We start from the raw sequence: 17,746 nt of genomic DNA on the forward strand, positions 1-17,746 counted from the left end.
CAGCACTCTCTGCAATGGAGAGCGTTGGATCTTCCAGCCAAATTCCACTACACCCCATAAGGCAAAAACCACCGAGCAGTGGCTGAAAACAATATTCCAGGGTTCATAGCCGCAGAAGATTGGGCGTCTGGAAGTCCAGTATAAATCCATTGAACTACAGTTTGTGGTCAGCATTGGAGAACATGGTCTGTCGAAGACCTCACCGAAATTTGGAGAGTCCCAAACAATCTCTGGTTCGAGCAGCGACGCCAATATCCATGAAAACCGTGCGTGCTGCAATAGCTGAATGGCTCGATCGTTTAAAGGCTTGTGAAAAAGCAAATGATGACCATTTTGAATAAAAAATTAAATTTTTTTTAATATTTATAGTACATGATTAAATAAAACTGGCTTCATTAAAAAAGTATTATAATTTCATATCTTTAACGGACTTAACTTGTAATAGACTTAACTTATGGCAGGGCTAAGTAATTGGCGCGTACATCCTGAGTTGAGAGTTTGGCTGAGCACCAAGCGCGGGCTCTACCGAAGGGTACTTCCGCACAACTCTCTTGGTTGCGGCGGCCAAAACAAAGATAAATCATTTTATTCTTTATAAATTCTTAAATTTTATTGCCGTTTAATTTTGAAATAATTACGCATACGATTAGATGTGCTTAGGACTAAAGAGATTTTAAAAAATATATGCATTCTCATTACATATTCATTAAAACTAATATACATATGTTAGATAGTAATTTGTAGAGTTATACGTAGACATAGAGAACACAATTAATTAACACATGTACGCTCCGCACCTGTATTCTCACTGCATGTTATCCTATATGTTTATAATTTATTTATTTTCTTAAATTTCTATATTTAGATTTCCAATTTACAGTTAAATGAAAAATTTTCTCACATAGTATATGATTTAAGGTGTTTCGTTTTTACATTATTGCCCATGGGCATGCATACATATATATTTGTGCATGCAGTCCATTTCATTTGTTTGCTGCTGCATGTTTTATCTATAAATATTTATGTACACACATAACCGGTAGTTAAAATTTTAAGCTACTTGCACTCGATGTACGTAGGGATGTTTGAAATATCAGTAAATAAGTTTAAATGTTTTTTGTAAGTTTATGAAAATACGCAGTAGTTAAAGCTATTTGTATAATAAATCAAATACCGAGTGCTTGCAACATCCCTACTCTTGAGTTTTGTAATCGTAAACCTTTTTTTTTGTTTTTGTTCCCAAGGAATTTATTCATATTTTGCTATTAGCAAATATTTAATGTGAGTGAGGGGAGTAAAAAAATATTCCAGCACTTCTTATAAAATGTTTTTAACAAAAGTATACATTTGTATGGTATATGAATTCTTATCAAGTATATTTACAGTGAAATGTTTACCAGCTAAGTCAGCTTAAACTTCAATTGGCGGAGTTGTTTTCACATAGATAAGAGATGGCTTTTGTAAAAGTTATAAATACAAAGTTAAGAAGTTCAATATTAAAGAAAATATTGCAAACTGTAACTCGTTCCTAACGGGTATTAGTTCCAGAACCATTGCACCGGCCAAAAACTGTACGCGCACAGTGGCATTACAAATCTGCAATTACAACCCTGTGCTGAAATAGTCTTAACAATCCATATTTATACGAAAAACATTTTAAATTCGCAGGAATTTTTCGCGAATCGTACGTTGTACGATTGGAGCATTATAAAGAATTTGTGAATGATTGACGAGAACAAAAACTGATTTGACTTAAGACATTTTTGCCTGCTTTTCAATAAATCAGGGTTATTAAAAAAAAAAACTTTAATATTTTCATTAAACTTTTATTATAATGGAATTAATACATTAAAATCAAGAAATTTAGTGATTCTCTGGTACAGAGTGTCAAGTCGATTTAAGTTGTTTTGTCAAAAGTGCACAGATATTCATAAGGATTGTCTTTATCACGCTTGCCCCAGTCGAGTTAGTCAAGAAATATGAGAAATATATGCAAAACAGTAGAACATTCCCCATACATGTGCGGGGAGTGCTGCTAGAGCGACAGTCCTTGACTGGATATATAGTAAATCCGGGTAGTTCCGGTTACGTAGAACCGAGCGTCGGGGGAACAGTCTTAACCAACACTTTCGACACAAACCAAAAAAAAAACAACAAAACGGCATAAATTCTGAGAGCAGATATGCAAATCCATTGCAAACAATCGTAGTTTATAAACCTGTAAGAACGTGTTTTGTTTGTGTTGTCATTTATACTACCTAAGGATGGCAAAAAGGCAAAACCAACTATAGTAATTCATGACTGTCTACAGTTGCGCCACGATATGCTTGGAAATCTAAGATATCCAGCTTAGACCTGTATATGAAAATTATTTGAGCCATAAAAAAGCGAACGAAATCCATATTGGAGATTAGCATAATAATTTAGTTGTATACTGTAGGTTCACAAAAAATAAAAACAATTTTTTGCAGTCAATTTAGGTAAATTGCTGCAACGCTTGCAGTCACAACTACGATTCCTCATCGGAGATGACAATTTCCGCAACTGTTCGTTGTCGTTTGATTGCTGTTGCAGTTTGCTTTTGTGGTTGCGATTGCGATTGCGGTTGTGTTTCCACCAACGTGGCGTTATGCCGAATAACCTGTTTGGCTGCTATACCAGGTTCGTTACTAGCCACAATATCTACTTTGTTTTTTAAACTTGAGACGGAAACAATTTTGATGGTTGGTGCATGTGTTGTTGACTTAATGCTGCTGCTGCCACTGCTGCTGTTGCTTTGTGTGACACTCTTCATGCGCCCATTCGCTATGGCTGCCGCCGCTTGCTTACTGCCGTCAACTTCCGTTTTTGGGGATGACGTCCGTATATTGGACTGTGCGTATAATTTTGGTGTAGAGCTGGCTAATGGATCTGCAGTCTTTTGTCTCGTTACATTAGTATTTACAGACATTTTCGATTGAGTAGACGTTACTGTTGGCTTTGTGACTGTAGCCACACATAGTGTCCTTTGAGCAACATCTAATTTCACTTTATTTTTCGTTATCGTGCACGTTGTTGTCGTTTCAGTTCCAGTTACAGCTGTCGAATTTTTGCCTTTTGCAGCTTGTTGTTGTTCCGCATCTTTACTGATTAGTTTAGGATCCTTATTTATTTCGTCTGTGGAGCTATTAATTACAATTTCCACATCCGACTCAACATCAGATAGATCACCGTTGGCTAATTTTTCAACATCAGCCTCTAAATCACTGCCATTCACTTGCTCTTCATCATCCTCTTCATCGTCATCTTCATCATCCTCCTCCTCTTCATCATCCACCTCATCATTGTCACCACCGCTTTCATTAGCATTCACAATGTCACCATTTTCCTTTTTATGCTTTCTCTTTCTAATTGCAGCAGCTTTTGCAGCGCTCGCACTAGTGCTGGGCACCCCATCATCTTCATCGTCATCGCCACTCTCGCTCCTTAAGCGCTTCACCACTTTGGCCTGGCGTGCTTCTTTCAACTCTTCCTTGATCATATCCTGTTCGCGCGCAAATCTAAATAGAGGAAATGGAAAGTTGTTAAACGCATTACTATAACTTAGATTCAAAATACTCACTTCTCAATCACATCACTTATACGTGTTCGTTTCTTTTGGTTCTCGCTTAGCTTTGCTTGTAGCGCGGGATCTATGGTGGCTGGATCTTTTTCGTGGGCTGTGAAATGTGTAACGGTCTCGTAAAGATCAGTCTTACGGCGCGACTGCAGCAACTTCCCGACCTTAATGAAGGCGTCATGCGCTTTATAAAAAAAAAAATATAATACAATTAAACTCTTGTTATAAAATAACTATTCACCACACTTGAAAAGATTCTACAAACAATAACTAAAGTATTACGCATGTGACAACACGGCTTACGGCTGCAACACCGACAGGCACTCACCGATGCGCTTCATTTCGAAATTTGCCAAAGCATAGTCATACTGACGATTGCAGTGTTCAAGCATACGCAGCACGTCGAAGTAGTCGGGAAACTCTTTTGTACGGTTAACGTACGCCTGCAGTGTCTTATTGAATTGTGTGTAGGTGGTGCCATTAAAATGTATTGGTTTTTTTACCAAACGATGCGCATTCTTGCTCTCCCCGGTAAGATCACAAATTTTTTCATAAATCTGAAAACAAGACGCTTTAAAGTATCTTTACAGATAAGTTTACTATAAGTTTGAAGATTTTTTTTCCCACATACTTTGCGTTGCCTGAAAATTTCAGTAACAAATTTGGCTTTCAACTGACACTAACCGTTTAAGGTGACACTTTACACATTAAAATCAATACTATATTAACAAAATTTTGATTAGCTCTCTACTGCTCATTTCACTATTTTAAAATTGTCTATGAAATCATGGAATAATATGTGGAAACCAGCATAACATGACGTTGCTAGGAAACTAGGAAACTAAGCATACATCATCAAACAGTTATGAATCCCTGGACGAAACAGATTTTGCATGTGCAGGTTGAAATTGAAGTTTGAATAGGTCGAGCCAAGGAGCACCAAGAGATTTGATGGCTCCGAAAATACACACGCTAAAAAGCCAATTGTATTTAGAGCTCTGGAAAGAGGGTAGATATTCAAAGAGGAAAGGAGAAAAGTACCAGAGAAAGAGATAGGAAAGAATAGAGTCAGAGACAAAGGTAATTAGACTTGTGAGAATTTTCCAGATTCTTTGGCAAATCTGTAAGTATCCTCCAGTTTTGGAGAACGAATATTGCTAATTATCACGACAGCGGAACCCAAAACTCGTGGCTTTACTCTAGCAAAGGCAGGACACTCACACAGAAAGTGCTCAGTGCTATCCGCCTCCTCCAGACAAGACGGGCACATTGGGTGCTCAAGGATTCCCCATGGATTGTGTCCTGTAATAATACCGACTATCAGCCGAACGTCTTTCCTTCCAAGTTTTTGTAGAAAGTTTGACAGTTTTCTATTCGGACATGCAGGTTGATTAAACATTAATTCAAGATGAAAAATTTAATGGGCTGTTCCTTTAACTACAAAACGAACTCGAGCCATTTGAAAGCGAAAGAAAAATTTGCTACAATCGTATGAAAGATCTTGAGAACGAAGTAAGGTGAAGCACTTTTGCACTGATGTGTTAAGAAGCAACCACCTTGGCCCTTGTCACCACAAAATCTAGATTTAAAGAACATTAAAAAGGGAACCCGAGTGCAGTACAATGGACTTAATGTTGTCTGAGTGCTGGACTTTCAAAACGCTGGAAGCATTTCAAAAGGTTGCCAATGTTAACATTAATCTCACGCAAGATAATGCAATCGATTCTGATATTTGCTCACAACAATTAATAATCTGTCCCGTCTTAACGTATGGCGCAGAAGCATGGCCCATGACAACATCCGATGAAGCGACGCTTTGAGTGTTTGAGAGAAAGTTTCTGCGGAAGATTTTTGGATCTTTGCACGTTGGCAATGGCAAAAATCACAGGAGATGGATCGATGAGCTGTATGAGTTTTACGACGACATAGCCATAGCGCAGCGAATAATGATCCAGCAGCTACGTTTGCTCCGGCTCTGAGAGTATTCGATGCGGTACCAGCTGGTGTTAGCAGAGGAAGAGGAAGGCCTCCTCTGCGTTGGAAGGATCAGGTGGAGAAGAACTTGGCTTCACTTGTTGTGTTCAACTGGCGTTGGCTTGCGCGAGAAAGAAACGACTGGCGAGCTTTGTTAAACTCGACCAAAATCGCGTAAGCGGTTATCGCGCCAATTAAGAAGAAGAAGAATGAATAAGATTTAAGTAAGCAGTTAAGTATTAACAAACAGACTTTTTGCCTTCGCCAAGTCACATATAACTGTGATGACCCAATCAAACCAGAAAAAGCTAGTTGCATTTGCTATATAGTGCCGATCTTGCAACTTCAGACAATCATTCGTTTCAGTCCCGTTTATAGCGGAAATGTGAATTCGATGGTGGGCTGTCAAGTGCACTTTAACCATTTAGTCGCTAAGCAAACAAAGGGGTTTTACAATGTTCGCATAATGGCTTTACCCGATAATTGACAGAATTTCGTCAAACAAAATCAACAAACGCTATTTATTGGTTTGAAAAAGTTCGATAAAAGTTTTAATTTCGCTCAAATTTGTTGTCGAATTTTTTAGATAACTCAATACCCGTATTAGCTAAATATGCTTATTCTTAATCGCCATACCTGACAAGCACGTTTTTTGAAACGCTCCACTTGTAGATAGCTTGAATCTTCATCTTCCCAATCGACTTCGGCTGACTCTAGCACCTCTATACGCTTTGTCAGTATATACAGTGCTTTATTCAATTTTTTTATCTGTTCGTCAGTGTGTTTGTTGCCAGTACTACTTATGTCATCGGCCGGCCCTCCACCGCTTGCCCCTTCTTCTCCGCCTCCACCGGTGTCTCTAACTCTTTCTCCAGCGTTCCCACTATTACCACCACCATCACCAGCGCTATCACCTTTCTCATCCTGTGTTACCACCACAGTAGACACCGCTTCTATGTTCTTGCTGCGCACTTTCAATTCGTCAACAATTGTCTTTAGATGCAGGTATACTAAATCCGGTTCCTTCTGTATATTTGCAATAACTGTGCGCAAATTCTTGCTAAAGCCTTTGGAACGTACGAAATCGGGATGCACATTATAATAGTATTTTATTAGTTTCGTCTTCACGAGCTTCTGCATGTCCGCCGACGAGTCCGCTTCTCGACAAACCTTCAACAGCTCCTCATAATCACTTGAAAGCGGTGGTCGCTCATCAGAAGACTTTATTTTTTCATTGGAATTCGAAGAGTTACTTTTCACTGATTGCGTAGTGGCATCTCCATTTACAATTAGATCGGTAGGCTTATTTTTGGCTGATGTTGATGGCGAAGTCGTTGGCGAAATTGTAATAATTTCTGTGACTCTAGACGCACTATGCTTAGTAGGTGACTCTGTTAGATCTATTTTCAGTGGAAAGGCTGATTTATTTAGTGCCGTTTTTTGTGTGCTTACAAATGTAGGTTTGTTAGGGATAGAAACTGACGCTGCTGGTGTCTTTTGCATTGGTAGTGTTTGTGGCTTTGTTGAGTTTTGAACTGCATCTGCTGCTACCTGTGCTGTCGTTTGAGGCTGCGCTTTAGAATTGGCGGAATGCGGCAACAGTTCTAATACTAAGTCGTCATCATTAAACTTGTTTGCAGTTGTTGTGGCACAGGTGCGCTTCAACCATGCCTCATCGTTTTTACGTAGCAACGTCGTCGGTTTGACGCGTCGAACACTCGATAATGCATTCGTGGATAAAGGTGTTGATACGTTTGTGCCTGATGTCGGAGGAACCCCTATTGATGCCAGTTGTGGGGCCGCTGTTATTGCAATCGGCACTACCGCTGCCGTTGAAGCTCTGGGTTTGTTGGCGTAATTGCCCGCACTGTTGCTGTTTGTTTTATTGATCGTTGGGCTGATTTGTGTCGCCAGGCTATTCACATAGGCTATACGCGGCCCGGAATTAGACTGCTGTAGTGCTACTGGTGTGGCCATTGAAGTCGTTGCCGGTGTTGAAGCCATTGACGATGTCGTGAGATTTACACCAACCGCACTGCTGTTGCTACTTTTTGGTGGTAACATAATTTTAAAATTATTATTAATGTTTTTGTTGTTATTATTGATTATACCACTAGTGTTACTATTGCTATTGCTGATATTGGTGCTGCTGGACACTTGGGGTCGGGCGGCTGTTACCGTTGTCGATGGCGGCAAACTGCATGTAGTATGCATTAGTTTTGGGCTGAATAGTTGCTGATCGCTAAATGTTGTTGCCGCACTATGTGGTGGTGTAGCAAGCAGTTGAAGCGGTGGTGTCGCACCTGCCGCCATTGATTGTACTGTTGAGATCAGTGGGAGTAGCGCCGCATTGGATGTGGAAGCTGTTGAAGCGCTGCCAGATCCAATAGCTGTGATAGTGGCAGGTGGTGTGTTTAGCTTGCGTGCATGTGGCTCGAGTTGAAACAATTGCGGCCTTTGCTGTAGTTGCTGTGGTTGCTGCAATTTAGGGGGATTTTGCTGCTGTTTCGATTTCTGCAGCTTTGGCAGCTGTTGTTGCTGTGCTTGCAATTGTTGCGTAGGCAACGCCGCTGTTGTCGATAAACGTTTGCGTAACACCGAGGGCGATGGTTGCAACTGCGGCAATTGTGATAAAAGCGGTAACCCTTGCTGTGGTGGCCTTTGTTGGTTTTGCTTCACTGTAGTCTGCAGTTGATGTTGTTGCTGGTGTTTTTGGTTTAGCTGCTGCGGCATCTGCCTTGGTGGTGTGGGCGTTTGTCTTTCTTTAACATTGCTTATCGAAGAAGCTGCATTCAATTTTAGAAGACTGGGCATCGTTGTTTTGGACAGCATCGAATTTAGTTTGCTAGTTGCAGCCGCTGTTGCCGCTGAAATTTTAGCTGATAACGAATCACTCATGTTAGTCGTGGCATTTGAGCCTGCAGCAGCAGGCGGGTTTGCGTTGTTGCTGGCTGAGCTCGATGAGGTCACATTTATAGGACTGCGGCGTGTGATTGTAATGCCGCTTGGTATAGGACGCGATTTTATTTTTTTGTGCTTGAGTTGATTTGTTGACACGTTTGCGGGACATTGTGTTGTTGTTCCTTTTATTGGAGTTATTGTGGCTGGAATTGAAGGAGCTATGAAGGCTCTTTTTGCTGGCACCTAAAAGAAAAGAATACTTTATATTGATATTAAACCACTTTTTCGTTTAAAATATGCATAATAATTTTTTTTTTTTTTTGTTATACTGATGTATCGTACTCATGCATATGATAAATGCAAGCATTTTTTTATATGGCCAAAGGCCGCAACACCGTCAAGGAAAACATTTACGAAAAAATCAAAGTTATTATTTTTATTTGGCTTTAGTTATTATTTTATTATTTGGTGATAATGCGCCACTAGTAAAAACGTTGCCTCACTTTAATTATCTCTCAACCTTTGTGTATTTGGACCTGCTGGGGCCAAACAGGTCTTTCAAAAGCAACTAAAAAATTACTTTCTATACAACAAATCAAAATAATATTCCTGCTCACAAGGCCGAAGCAGCTAGTGTGCTCTTTTTGAAGTGAAACTTCTTTAGGCGCGTCGGGGGCTCCAAGGCAGATTGAAAATAGGCGAGTGAAACGGTAAGTTCGGAGCGTTACCGAAATCCGTCAAATGGGCGGGGCCAAGGAGCAGCTGCTCCTTCCCACTCTCGCCTATTCGCTCTCTCTGTCGCTCTCTCGCATCACAAGCGCTGAACGATGTGAGGGAGCCACCGAGACACGCCGTCTCTCCCCTTCTCTCTCGAATGCCTTTCTTTCTCTCCCGTTTGCTCTATAGCAAACTACCCACGCCGTGCATCAGCCGTTCAGTAAGTGTGAAGCGAGGTTAGGATATTGCGTTGACCTGTGATTCGCACTGAACGAAGCGATATTCTTAAATTCAGTGTGTGTTGGTGAACAATTAAGTTACAGGCAAAATGAGTCAGAGTGAGACCGATGTGACGCAAACTTGCGCATCAGATGCGACTCATCAACAGATATATTAGTTGTCTCCAATATGCCTGATGAAATACATGGCAATCCAAGGTAAATATATATTAAGTAAATATATCAAATAAATATATCAAAAAATATATCACATAAATGTACGATAAAATACATCACGAATGAGGGATTTTGAATACATAACCTCGTTAACGTGTGGGTTTGAATAGAAAATTTACTAAACTCGTAATTAATACACAGCCCCGGTAAATTGGTTTATCGCGTTCTTTCTGTTGGGCTCCCATGCATGGAACAACCAACTTAGAAGTTTCACTTCTACCGTGCGTGAGTCTGACAGACCCTAGATTTTTGAAGTGAAAACTTCTTTAGAATCGTTGGGAGTGATTTGAGAAAAAGTGAAACGAAAAAAGCGACACTCTTGGCTACGAATATTACATATACACGTAGCGACGAACGAAATAACTTTTAGGCCAGCGCCGACAGCATGGCGCGATAGCCGAGCGGCTAGCAATGTGAGCTTCCGATCCAAAATCCTTGGTTCGAATCACAAGAAAAAAATTTTTTTATACAGTTATTTTATTTTTCTATTTTATGATATGTTTATGAGGAGCTTTTTTTCATGGCAGAAATACACTCGGTGTTTTGCCATTGCCTGCTGAGGGGTGAGCGCTATTAGAAAAATAGTTTTCCTTAATTTTGGTGTTTTCACCGAGATTCGAACTGACGTTCTCTCTGTGAATTCTGAATAGTAGTCACGCACCAACCCATTCGGCTACGGCGTTAGTTTAATTTTACTGATGCAAAAATGAGGAAAAATATATGAATAAAGTTTGCTTACTGTTTACACATTTTCCAAAGGTGACGGAGAACCAAAAAAAAAAGTCGATTTTCAAACAAATACGAGTGCATATGTGTAATTGTATTAGAGTTTCGGTCACGCCCCAGCAAAACCTGCGTGCATATGTGTTTGTAACATTCAAAAAAATGTAATTGTGTTAGAGTTTCGGTCACGCAGGTTTTGCTGGGGACGCTCATAATAGCAACCGCGTGTGTATTTTTATATTCGTAAATATTTTCATTTTTAAATATTTACCGCAATTATGCCGAAAAATAATGCAGAAAAGTGTCGTGGATATCGACAGAAAAAAAAAATCAATAAATAGCATCACGGAATTCATTCACGAAAATTTAATAAAGTATACACCAGAGGTATCGCGGATACTTAGAAAAGATTACAATAAAGTTCCAATGATTTTAAGTGGCGATTTTAACGTAAATTTTGCATTGGACACAGCGGTTCCTTTAATTTACGTTCTCAATACAACATTCAATTTAAAAATGTGTAACAATCGCACTGAATCGACAACACGATCAAAAACAACCATTGACGCGGTATTTCAAAGACATGTTGACAACATCGAAACCAAAGCATTTGTATCATATTTTAGCTAATTATCATAAGCCACTCGTATCATTTGTTGAAATTGAAAACATTGAGGATGAATAATAATAAAATGAAGAAAATAAAATATGAACTTTATAGCAATATTATAATGAACCTATAATTATCTTGCTCCTAATGCTGCTTTCGTCTTATTCTCTCTCAGTTTGTTTTACGGAAGGTTTCACTTCTATCGCGTCTAACCGTTAGACTGGTGTTTTTTTTTTTTTTGTTTTTAAGTTAGTGTAATATTTTATATTATTCTAATAAATAATAATAATAATAGTAAAATAATATTCCTAAATATTTGTTTATTTAGTTTTATAATTATTAATTTCGTTAAAATTCAACTTTAACTTGTATATATTTTTAGCAATTTAATGGTTTCTATGTTGATAATTTAATTGTACTACACTTTTTAATCTTAAATGCTCCAAAATACTTGTATTGTAGTTTTGAATTAATCTCTTATATGTTTTGAATTTTGTTAGACATTAATGAATAAAGAAATAAATAAATAATAAAACTGCATACCAAAAATCTTTCTGGAAATCCCAATTAAAAACCGTAAAATATGGATGGAGAGTTTGTGCATAAAACTTTTAAATTGTATTTATATGGTTTTTATTAGACAGTGAGCTATACTTGTATACAAAAGTAATGAATATTAAAAAATAATAATAATAATGAACATTCAAGCAAAAACAAGCAAAATAATCAAGTTGGGTCAAAATGTTGATTTGCGCGAGGTGTAATTCAAATGTTTTACTCATTCACACATCGCCTACCAAAATCAACAAAAATAAAAGGCGGGAAAACCTGAGTGGAGACTTCTGCTGAGCAAAACAATACCAATGTTTCACTGATTGGAGACATTTTCGAAAACATCGCATGCGCAGCGGAAATACAATCAATCAGCCAACATGGGCAGCGCAGCTATTCGCGCCAAAGACAACAGCCGTGGCACCAAAAATGGTAACGGTAACGAAAGAAAACAATAAAATAAAATATATATTTCATATTACGAAGATTCCCACACAGCTGAACTATATGGCTTCATGCGTTGTAGCGATTGAAAGGTACTAATTGCGTTTTAATTTCTATTTTATTACTTGTGAGTACAATGAGAAGAAGTTGCGATAGTTGGTTGAATATTTGCACTTGCAAACGAGTAAACCAATACATTGGATTTTACCTATTCACACACAGTCAAACATAGTGGTCATATGCGGAATAGCTAAGATAATTGTGACAGAGCGCGGCATATTTGATTCAATCGCGTGAGTTTGTAATGAACAATATAATAAAGCTTAAAATTGTGGCTGTATTAGTTTATTGCATGGCTAAGTAAAGTAATGATACACAGAGCTGAATAATTTATGCGTCCTATTTCTTTGAAATTCTCTCACAAAGATATGCGAATACATCCCATACAAATGTAAATATGTATGTACGGTGTATTCCCTTGTATATTCATAGACACTCTTTATTAGGCTTTGCAGTGCCGCCATAAATCACATACTGATTACTTGATTTGTTTGCATACTTCGCTGGTACGACGTCCATATATAATTTAATTGAAATTATTTTGCATTACCTGCAATTGTAGATTATAAACAAAATTAATAAAAGTTATCAAACCACACATAAGGGAAATTGTGATTCAATACACACAGCATATATATCAAGTAGCTATTTCGTGGAATAAAATACCTAAAGCTCCCACTTGACACTTCGGACAAAAAAAAATTATGAACATCTAATATATCCAAATATCTGAATATCCGAAAAAAAGTTACAAGCGCAAGTTGCAAGTTACCAAACTTTTTTTTTTCAAATGATCCTTTTTTTACACCTGTGATTTCAAACACAATACAATCAGCAGTCCATAATAATTGCTATACTTTTCAAATGTTTCGAACGTGCTCACATTCGGTTCGGTTCTTTGTCTCTTTGAGAGAGAAAACTTTATAATTATCCAACTTAGCTCGATGCTTGCTGAATATTCAAGCGAGCACACCTATTATCGGCAGACATGGTTTGCGTCCAGGAAGCCGTAAATTAAAACATCCTAGTAAACCATTATTGCTATTATCATGAAGCGTATATTTTTTAAAAAATGTTGAATTTACTTTGTTAGAAAATTTTCCGTAAATCAATATGTATTTTTATTCGCAAATACATGTACGTATATTAGAAAGAGAACCTCATAAGTTCCGTCTTAACAATAGAGGTTATTTAATTTGTGTTATTTTGAGTTTACAAAAATTTCCACATGCTTCTTCCCAGGTATGGGAAGAAATGAAAAAGTAAACAATCACAATGTAAACAAAAACTTGTCATTTGTCATAGCCAAATTCGCCGCAAGTGAAGTATCTCACTAATAACAATTGAACACAACATCTATGTCCTATGCAACCCTGGCATTAGTAACATAGCTACAAACCCGCGAATGAGAACGACTACTCCCATTAATCTAACAATACTTTCAAAGGCACTTAACTACTTCGCGGTGCTTACTGGTAGTACGCAATTCGTGTATGTATATGTTTGGCTGGTTGGCCTGTTTCAATAATTGTCTTCGTACGCGCAACTGTCACCTCCTTCATTATTCCAATTGCTTTTCGCGAGCAATCGGGAAGACTGAAGTCTCCATTCTGCACTTCGCTAATATATTTTGTAGAGTTTAATTTGCTTTAAAAACTGACCAAGTAAAAATTCACACACGAACACAATTGTAGTATGTGCTGCTTTCCAATAATTTTTGCAGGCACATTATCGAGTACAAATGGTCAATGATGCCGACGATAGTGTCTACGTTAGTGGTTTTTAGCCGTACAATTAAAGCGCCAACGCGAAACACACTGAAAAAATGCGCCGACGGCAGCAGAGATCAACAGCAGCAGAAGCCACAATCGTCACATTTATTGGTCATAGCAAATATTTATGTATTCAAAGCTCCACACCTTGTCAGTATAACACTGGTACCACTTTTATTTTATTATTTTTATTTACTTTTAATTGCCATTTTACCTCTTCTTCGTCGGATGAGTCGACCACAATCACAGAACTCATTTTTTCACTGCGAATATTCCTCTTTTTTCACATGGGGCTGCCTGGTAATCGCCCTTACTTCTTCTATATTACACCGTTTGCGACGCGCAAAATTTATAAAATTTTACTTATTTCACTCGCGTAATTATTCAAAATTTATGTCTACGTGCTGTACTCGTTACTGAAAATTATGAATCTTGATGAATTATTTACCCCGGCGCACTTTACTTGTACAGCAAACTTTAGCAATATCTATATCCGACGGCGAATAATTGACTACTTGTGCAATAATTCGTATGTCACAAGTTAAATGCGATTTTCGCCGCGTTACCTTCTATTGCATTGTAGTCGTTTTGTTTTCTTCTTGATTTTTTCCCGAAGAAAATGAACAAAATTCGATGTTTTCGATTGGAATAACACATTTTGTGACATTTTAGTGTTGTTGGTCGCCGCAACTGTAACGGATTTTCGCCGTATAATGAGTGTGCGCGCAAACCGTCTCTCACAGAAATGCTTAAAAAAGAGAATTGCTACCCAGGGCGAAAATGGGTGGTTGGCGTATTTACTACTTGAAAGACATGAAGCAGAATGTAATTACACATTTGCATACAACCAAAATGTGTTTGGAGAAAACGCATGGTTGCCTCTACACACTCGAGAAAAAGACGAACGACGTTATCAAGTTTATTGATGAATTTGAAATGTAATGTAGAAGTAAATGAATAAAGAAAAGTTTCCCGTTTCACATTTTAAAAATTGACTATAAAAATATCGTTGTTATTACTTTTTCCGAGAGTTTGCGGACACTTTCTAATATTTTCAAATATCATTATTAAAATTGTTTTTCCAAAAAATCTACTACTTGCCTTCACTTCAGCATGAAGATAGAAGTAAAAAAAAAAAATATCAAAGAACAGCCGTAGAAATATTTGACAATTTTTATTCAATGAATGAAAATTTCGAGTAATAGTTGAAGAGTAGTTGCAACAAATCGTTAAGACAATTAGCAATTCAATTAATAGGTATATTCAAAACAGTAAACTTTAATAATGTGGAAATTGCAATTGATTTTAAGTAGTGGCCTTTGTGTTTGGTTCTTGGCGCTATTCGCGATTTTTCCAAAACAATCTACTATGGAGAAGGCATTGTCAGATCAACGAAAAGCTGTGGCTAATGAGATCGCTTCGTTGAAACTATTGAATCAATCAATTACAACCGCCAATTCAAAACCAGTACGTACTGTACTTGTCACAAGCTGGTTGTCAGGCTCTGACCATTTTGTGAAATATTTCCATCGTGCTCGTGGTTACTATCAGCATTTTGCCCCCTTGTTTGATTCAAGCTACCAAATTATACGCGAACCATCAAAAATTGAGAGCTCAGTGAAATATTTAAAGCGGTTACTTTATTGTGACTACAACGCCACTGACATGTTATTTAAGGTTGCTAAAAAACATTTTACATTTTATTCGTTTTACGGTCATCAACGAAAACTTTGTCGGAAATATCGGTTACATTGTTGGAATAGACATTTTCTATCAGAAGTTTGCAAAATGTATCCGTTTCAAATGATGTCTATTTATAGGATGCGTCTAAAATATGTTGGTGAAATGTTAAATGATACGAGGTAAGTTACTTGTAATAAATGTTTGATTAATTTACTTAGTAAGAACGGAATTTAATAAGGAAATGTCCGTGTTTGAAATTACTATTAGTGTCATATTTCAATTGTTATATATTCACCAATAATTTGCTTATCTCGGGGAATGAATATTTCGGACACAAGGAATATAATATCAGGTCATCTCATACAATAAGAGTTAAAAATATTTTCATATTTGACCATTTTTATAAAAAATCGTTTTTTTTTCAATACAACTTTTTGTTTTGAATATTTGCTTTTAGGCTGCTCTAAAAGTTCAACGGATTCGTGCAACCCTGATCTCCAATTGGATAGCTAGTGCTGCCATTTTTCTTTAAACCAAATCAGTTGAATTGTGGTGTCCATTCCTTTTTTTATTATAAATTAAAGATGAAGCCAATAAATATATTTATTTATGTTTGATTCTTATGAAGTATTTTTTCATATACACCCCTAATATTTGATCAAATATTACATGATGCTGATTTCTCTTCAGACACAATTTCAGTGAAATTTGCTATCCGGCAGCTTTCCCCACTGTTTACATTTGACAGCTGTCTGTGGCACAAAAAGAAAAAGAAAAATGTAAATTTTGCGACGGTGGAGCAGCCGAGTGGAGTTCTGCTGTATTCTGCTGTTTTTGGTTTGCTCTCGAGCTGTTTAGTTTATTGTAGCGGAGTTTTGTATGGGCGTGTAAAACATAACAAAGTATTGGAATTCTTATCAACGCTACATTTAAAATTTGTTTGCGGTAGAAATATTTAACATTCTTAATTAAGCTCGACGGGATGCTTCACCCACGGAACTAAACGCGCGAGTGCTCAGCACTAATAGAGTGGCTCTGGTTTTTTAAGAATCGTGTTAAGTGTTTTGATGCAGTATATACATATTTACGTATATATGTACGAAAGTTAATGGGTGTTAGACCACCAGTGTTGTAAATAAAATCTGTATGAATGCTTTGCGAATGCAAACACATTTTGGATGTTAAAAATTTATTTGAATATTTTGTGCTTAAAGGAGATATTTGTGTTTCAAAGTGTATTCGGTTAAACAACAAACGTATCTCACAGATTTAATTTCCTTGTTTCCGTTGCGTAGCTCTCGCGTAGAGCGTTGTGTCCTAGAAGTCAATGTCCAAAACGACAGATTCAGCAACCATTTCCTTACTTACTGGAGCATCCGTGGATAGCGCCAGCAGGACACGCGCTCAGCAACGTATTAGCCTAACAACAAAGCGGCGAAAAATGTCACGTCGTGCCAATCTGATAGGTATTTGTGGCGTTAGCAGTCTCTGCATATTGCTGCTGATAGCGACAACCCAACATCGACCTGCCTCTATGACCATATCTAACGGCATGGCCGTTGGAGTTGGTGACATATCGGGCGTACAGACAGGTTATGTCGATCGGCATCATGTAGGCACTGCGAGCGTTACATACAATATGACGGCTACAATAGCGGATGTCCTGACGGCGCAACGCACGAAGATTCTCACTGAAATGGAAAACTTCGAATATCCACAAGGACGGTTCGGTGTCGACGCCGAAAAATTATCCGACATGACACCTGAAACAAATGGTACACCGATACGTAGCGTGATTATAACAACTTGGCGTTCAGGCTCTACATTCTTGGGCGACATACTAAATGCCATGCCAGGCAATTACTATCACTACGAACCGTTGCTGTCGTTTGGCATCAATCAAGTGCGCGAGGAGTCCGAAGGGGACGAAGCGTTACGGATGCTTCGACATCTACTCCATTGCAATTATACAAATATGCAGGAGTACCTCGAATATGGCAAACAGCATTCGTATTTGTTTGAGCACAATGAGCGTTTGTGGAGTGTATGCAAAGAGTTTCCACATTTTTGCTGGCAACCAAAATTTCTAACACCCACATGTAAACTCTTTCCGATGCAGAGCATGAAGGTGGTGCGACTACGACTGTCGTTGGCGAAAGCACTGCTTGATGACAATAGGTAAGTTCGTCGAAGATTTGCAGCTCACCTCTTTCTGTTATATTATCGAAGTTAATAAAATGGTAACCGCAAACCGCAG

General features: G+C 37.9%; 3 protein-coding genes across 3 annotated transcripts; 2 read left to right on the top strand and 1 right to left on the bottom strand.

The window, feature by feature from the left end:
• Window positions 1–802: 802 nt before the first annotated feature.
• On the bottom strand, window positions 803–14,487 carry LOC128862910 (daxx-like protein). Its single transcript, XM_054101735.1, has 5 exons — window positions 14,021–14,487; window positions 6,209–8,716; window positions 3,927–4,155; window positions 3,602–3,782; window positions 803–3,539 (listed from the first exon to the last, which is right to left on the bottom strand). The coding sequence occupies exons 1-5, from the start codon at window positions 14,060–14,062 to the stop codon at window positions 2,510–2,512; spliced, it is 3,990 nt and encodes a 1,329-aa protein (XP_053957710.1). The 5' UTR covers window positions 14,063–14,487; the 3' UTR covers window positions 803–2,509.
• A 516-nt stretch (window positions 14,488–15,003) lies between these two features.
• On the top strand, window positions 15,004–16,035 carry LOC128864561 (uncharacterized). Its single transcript, XM_054104284.1, has 2 exons — window positions 15,004–15,668; window positions 15,947–16,035. Exons 1-2 carry the CDS (start codon window positions 15,091–15,093, stop codon window positions 15,954–15,956), a joined length of 588 nt encoding a protein of 195 aa, XP_053960259.1. The 5' UTR covers window positions 15,004–15,090; the 3' UTR covers window positions 15,957–16,035.
• A 212-nt stretch (window positions 16,036–16,247) lies between these two features.
• LOC128864496 (uncharacterized) lies at window positions 16,248–17,686 on the top strand. The gene has a single exon (XM_054104188.1). The coding sequence runs from the start codon at window positions 16,817–16,819 to the stop codon at window positions 17,669–17,671; it is 855 nt and encodes a 284-aa protein (XP_053960163.1). The 5' UTR covers window positions 16,248–16,816; the 3' UTR covers window positions 17,672–17,686.
• The last annotated feature ends 60 nt before the right edge of the window (window positions 17,687–17,746 follow it).

Source organism: Anastrepha ludens, chromosome 5 (assembly GCF_028408465.1).
Source record: "Anastrepha ludens isolate Willacy chromosome 5, idAnaLude1.1, whole genome shotgun sequence".
Classification (NCBI taxonomy): domain Eukaryota; kingdom Metazoa; phylum Arthropoda; class Insecta; order Diptera; family Tephritidae; genus Anastrepha; species Anastrepha ludens.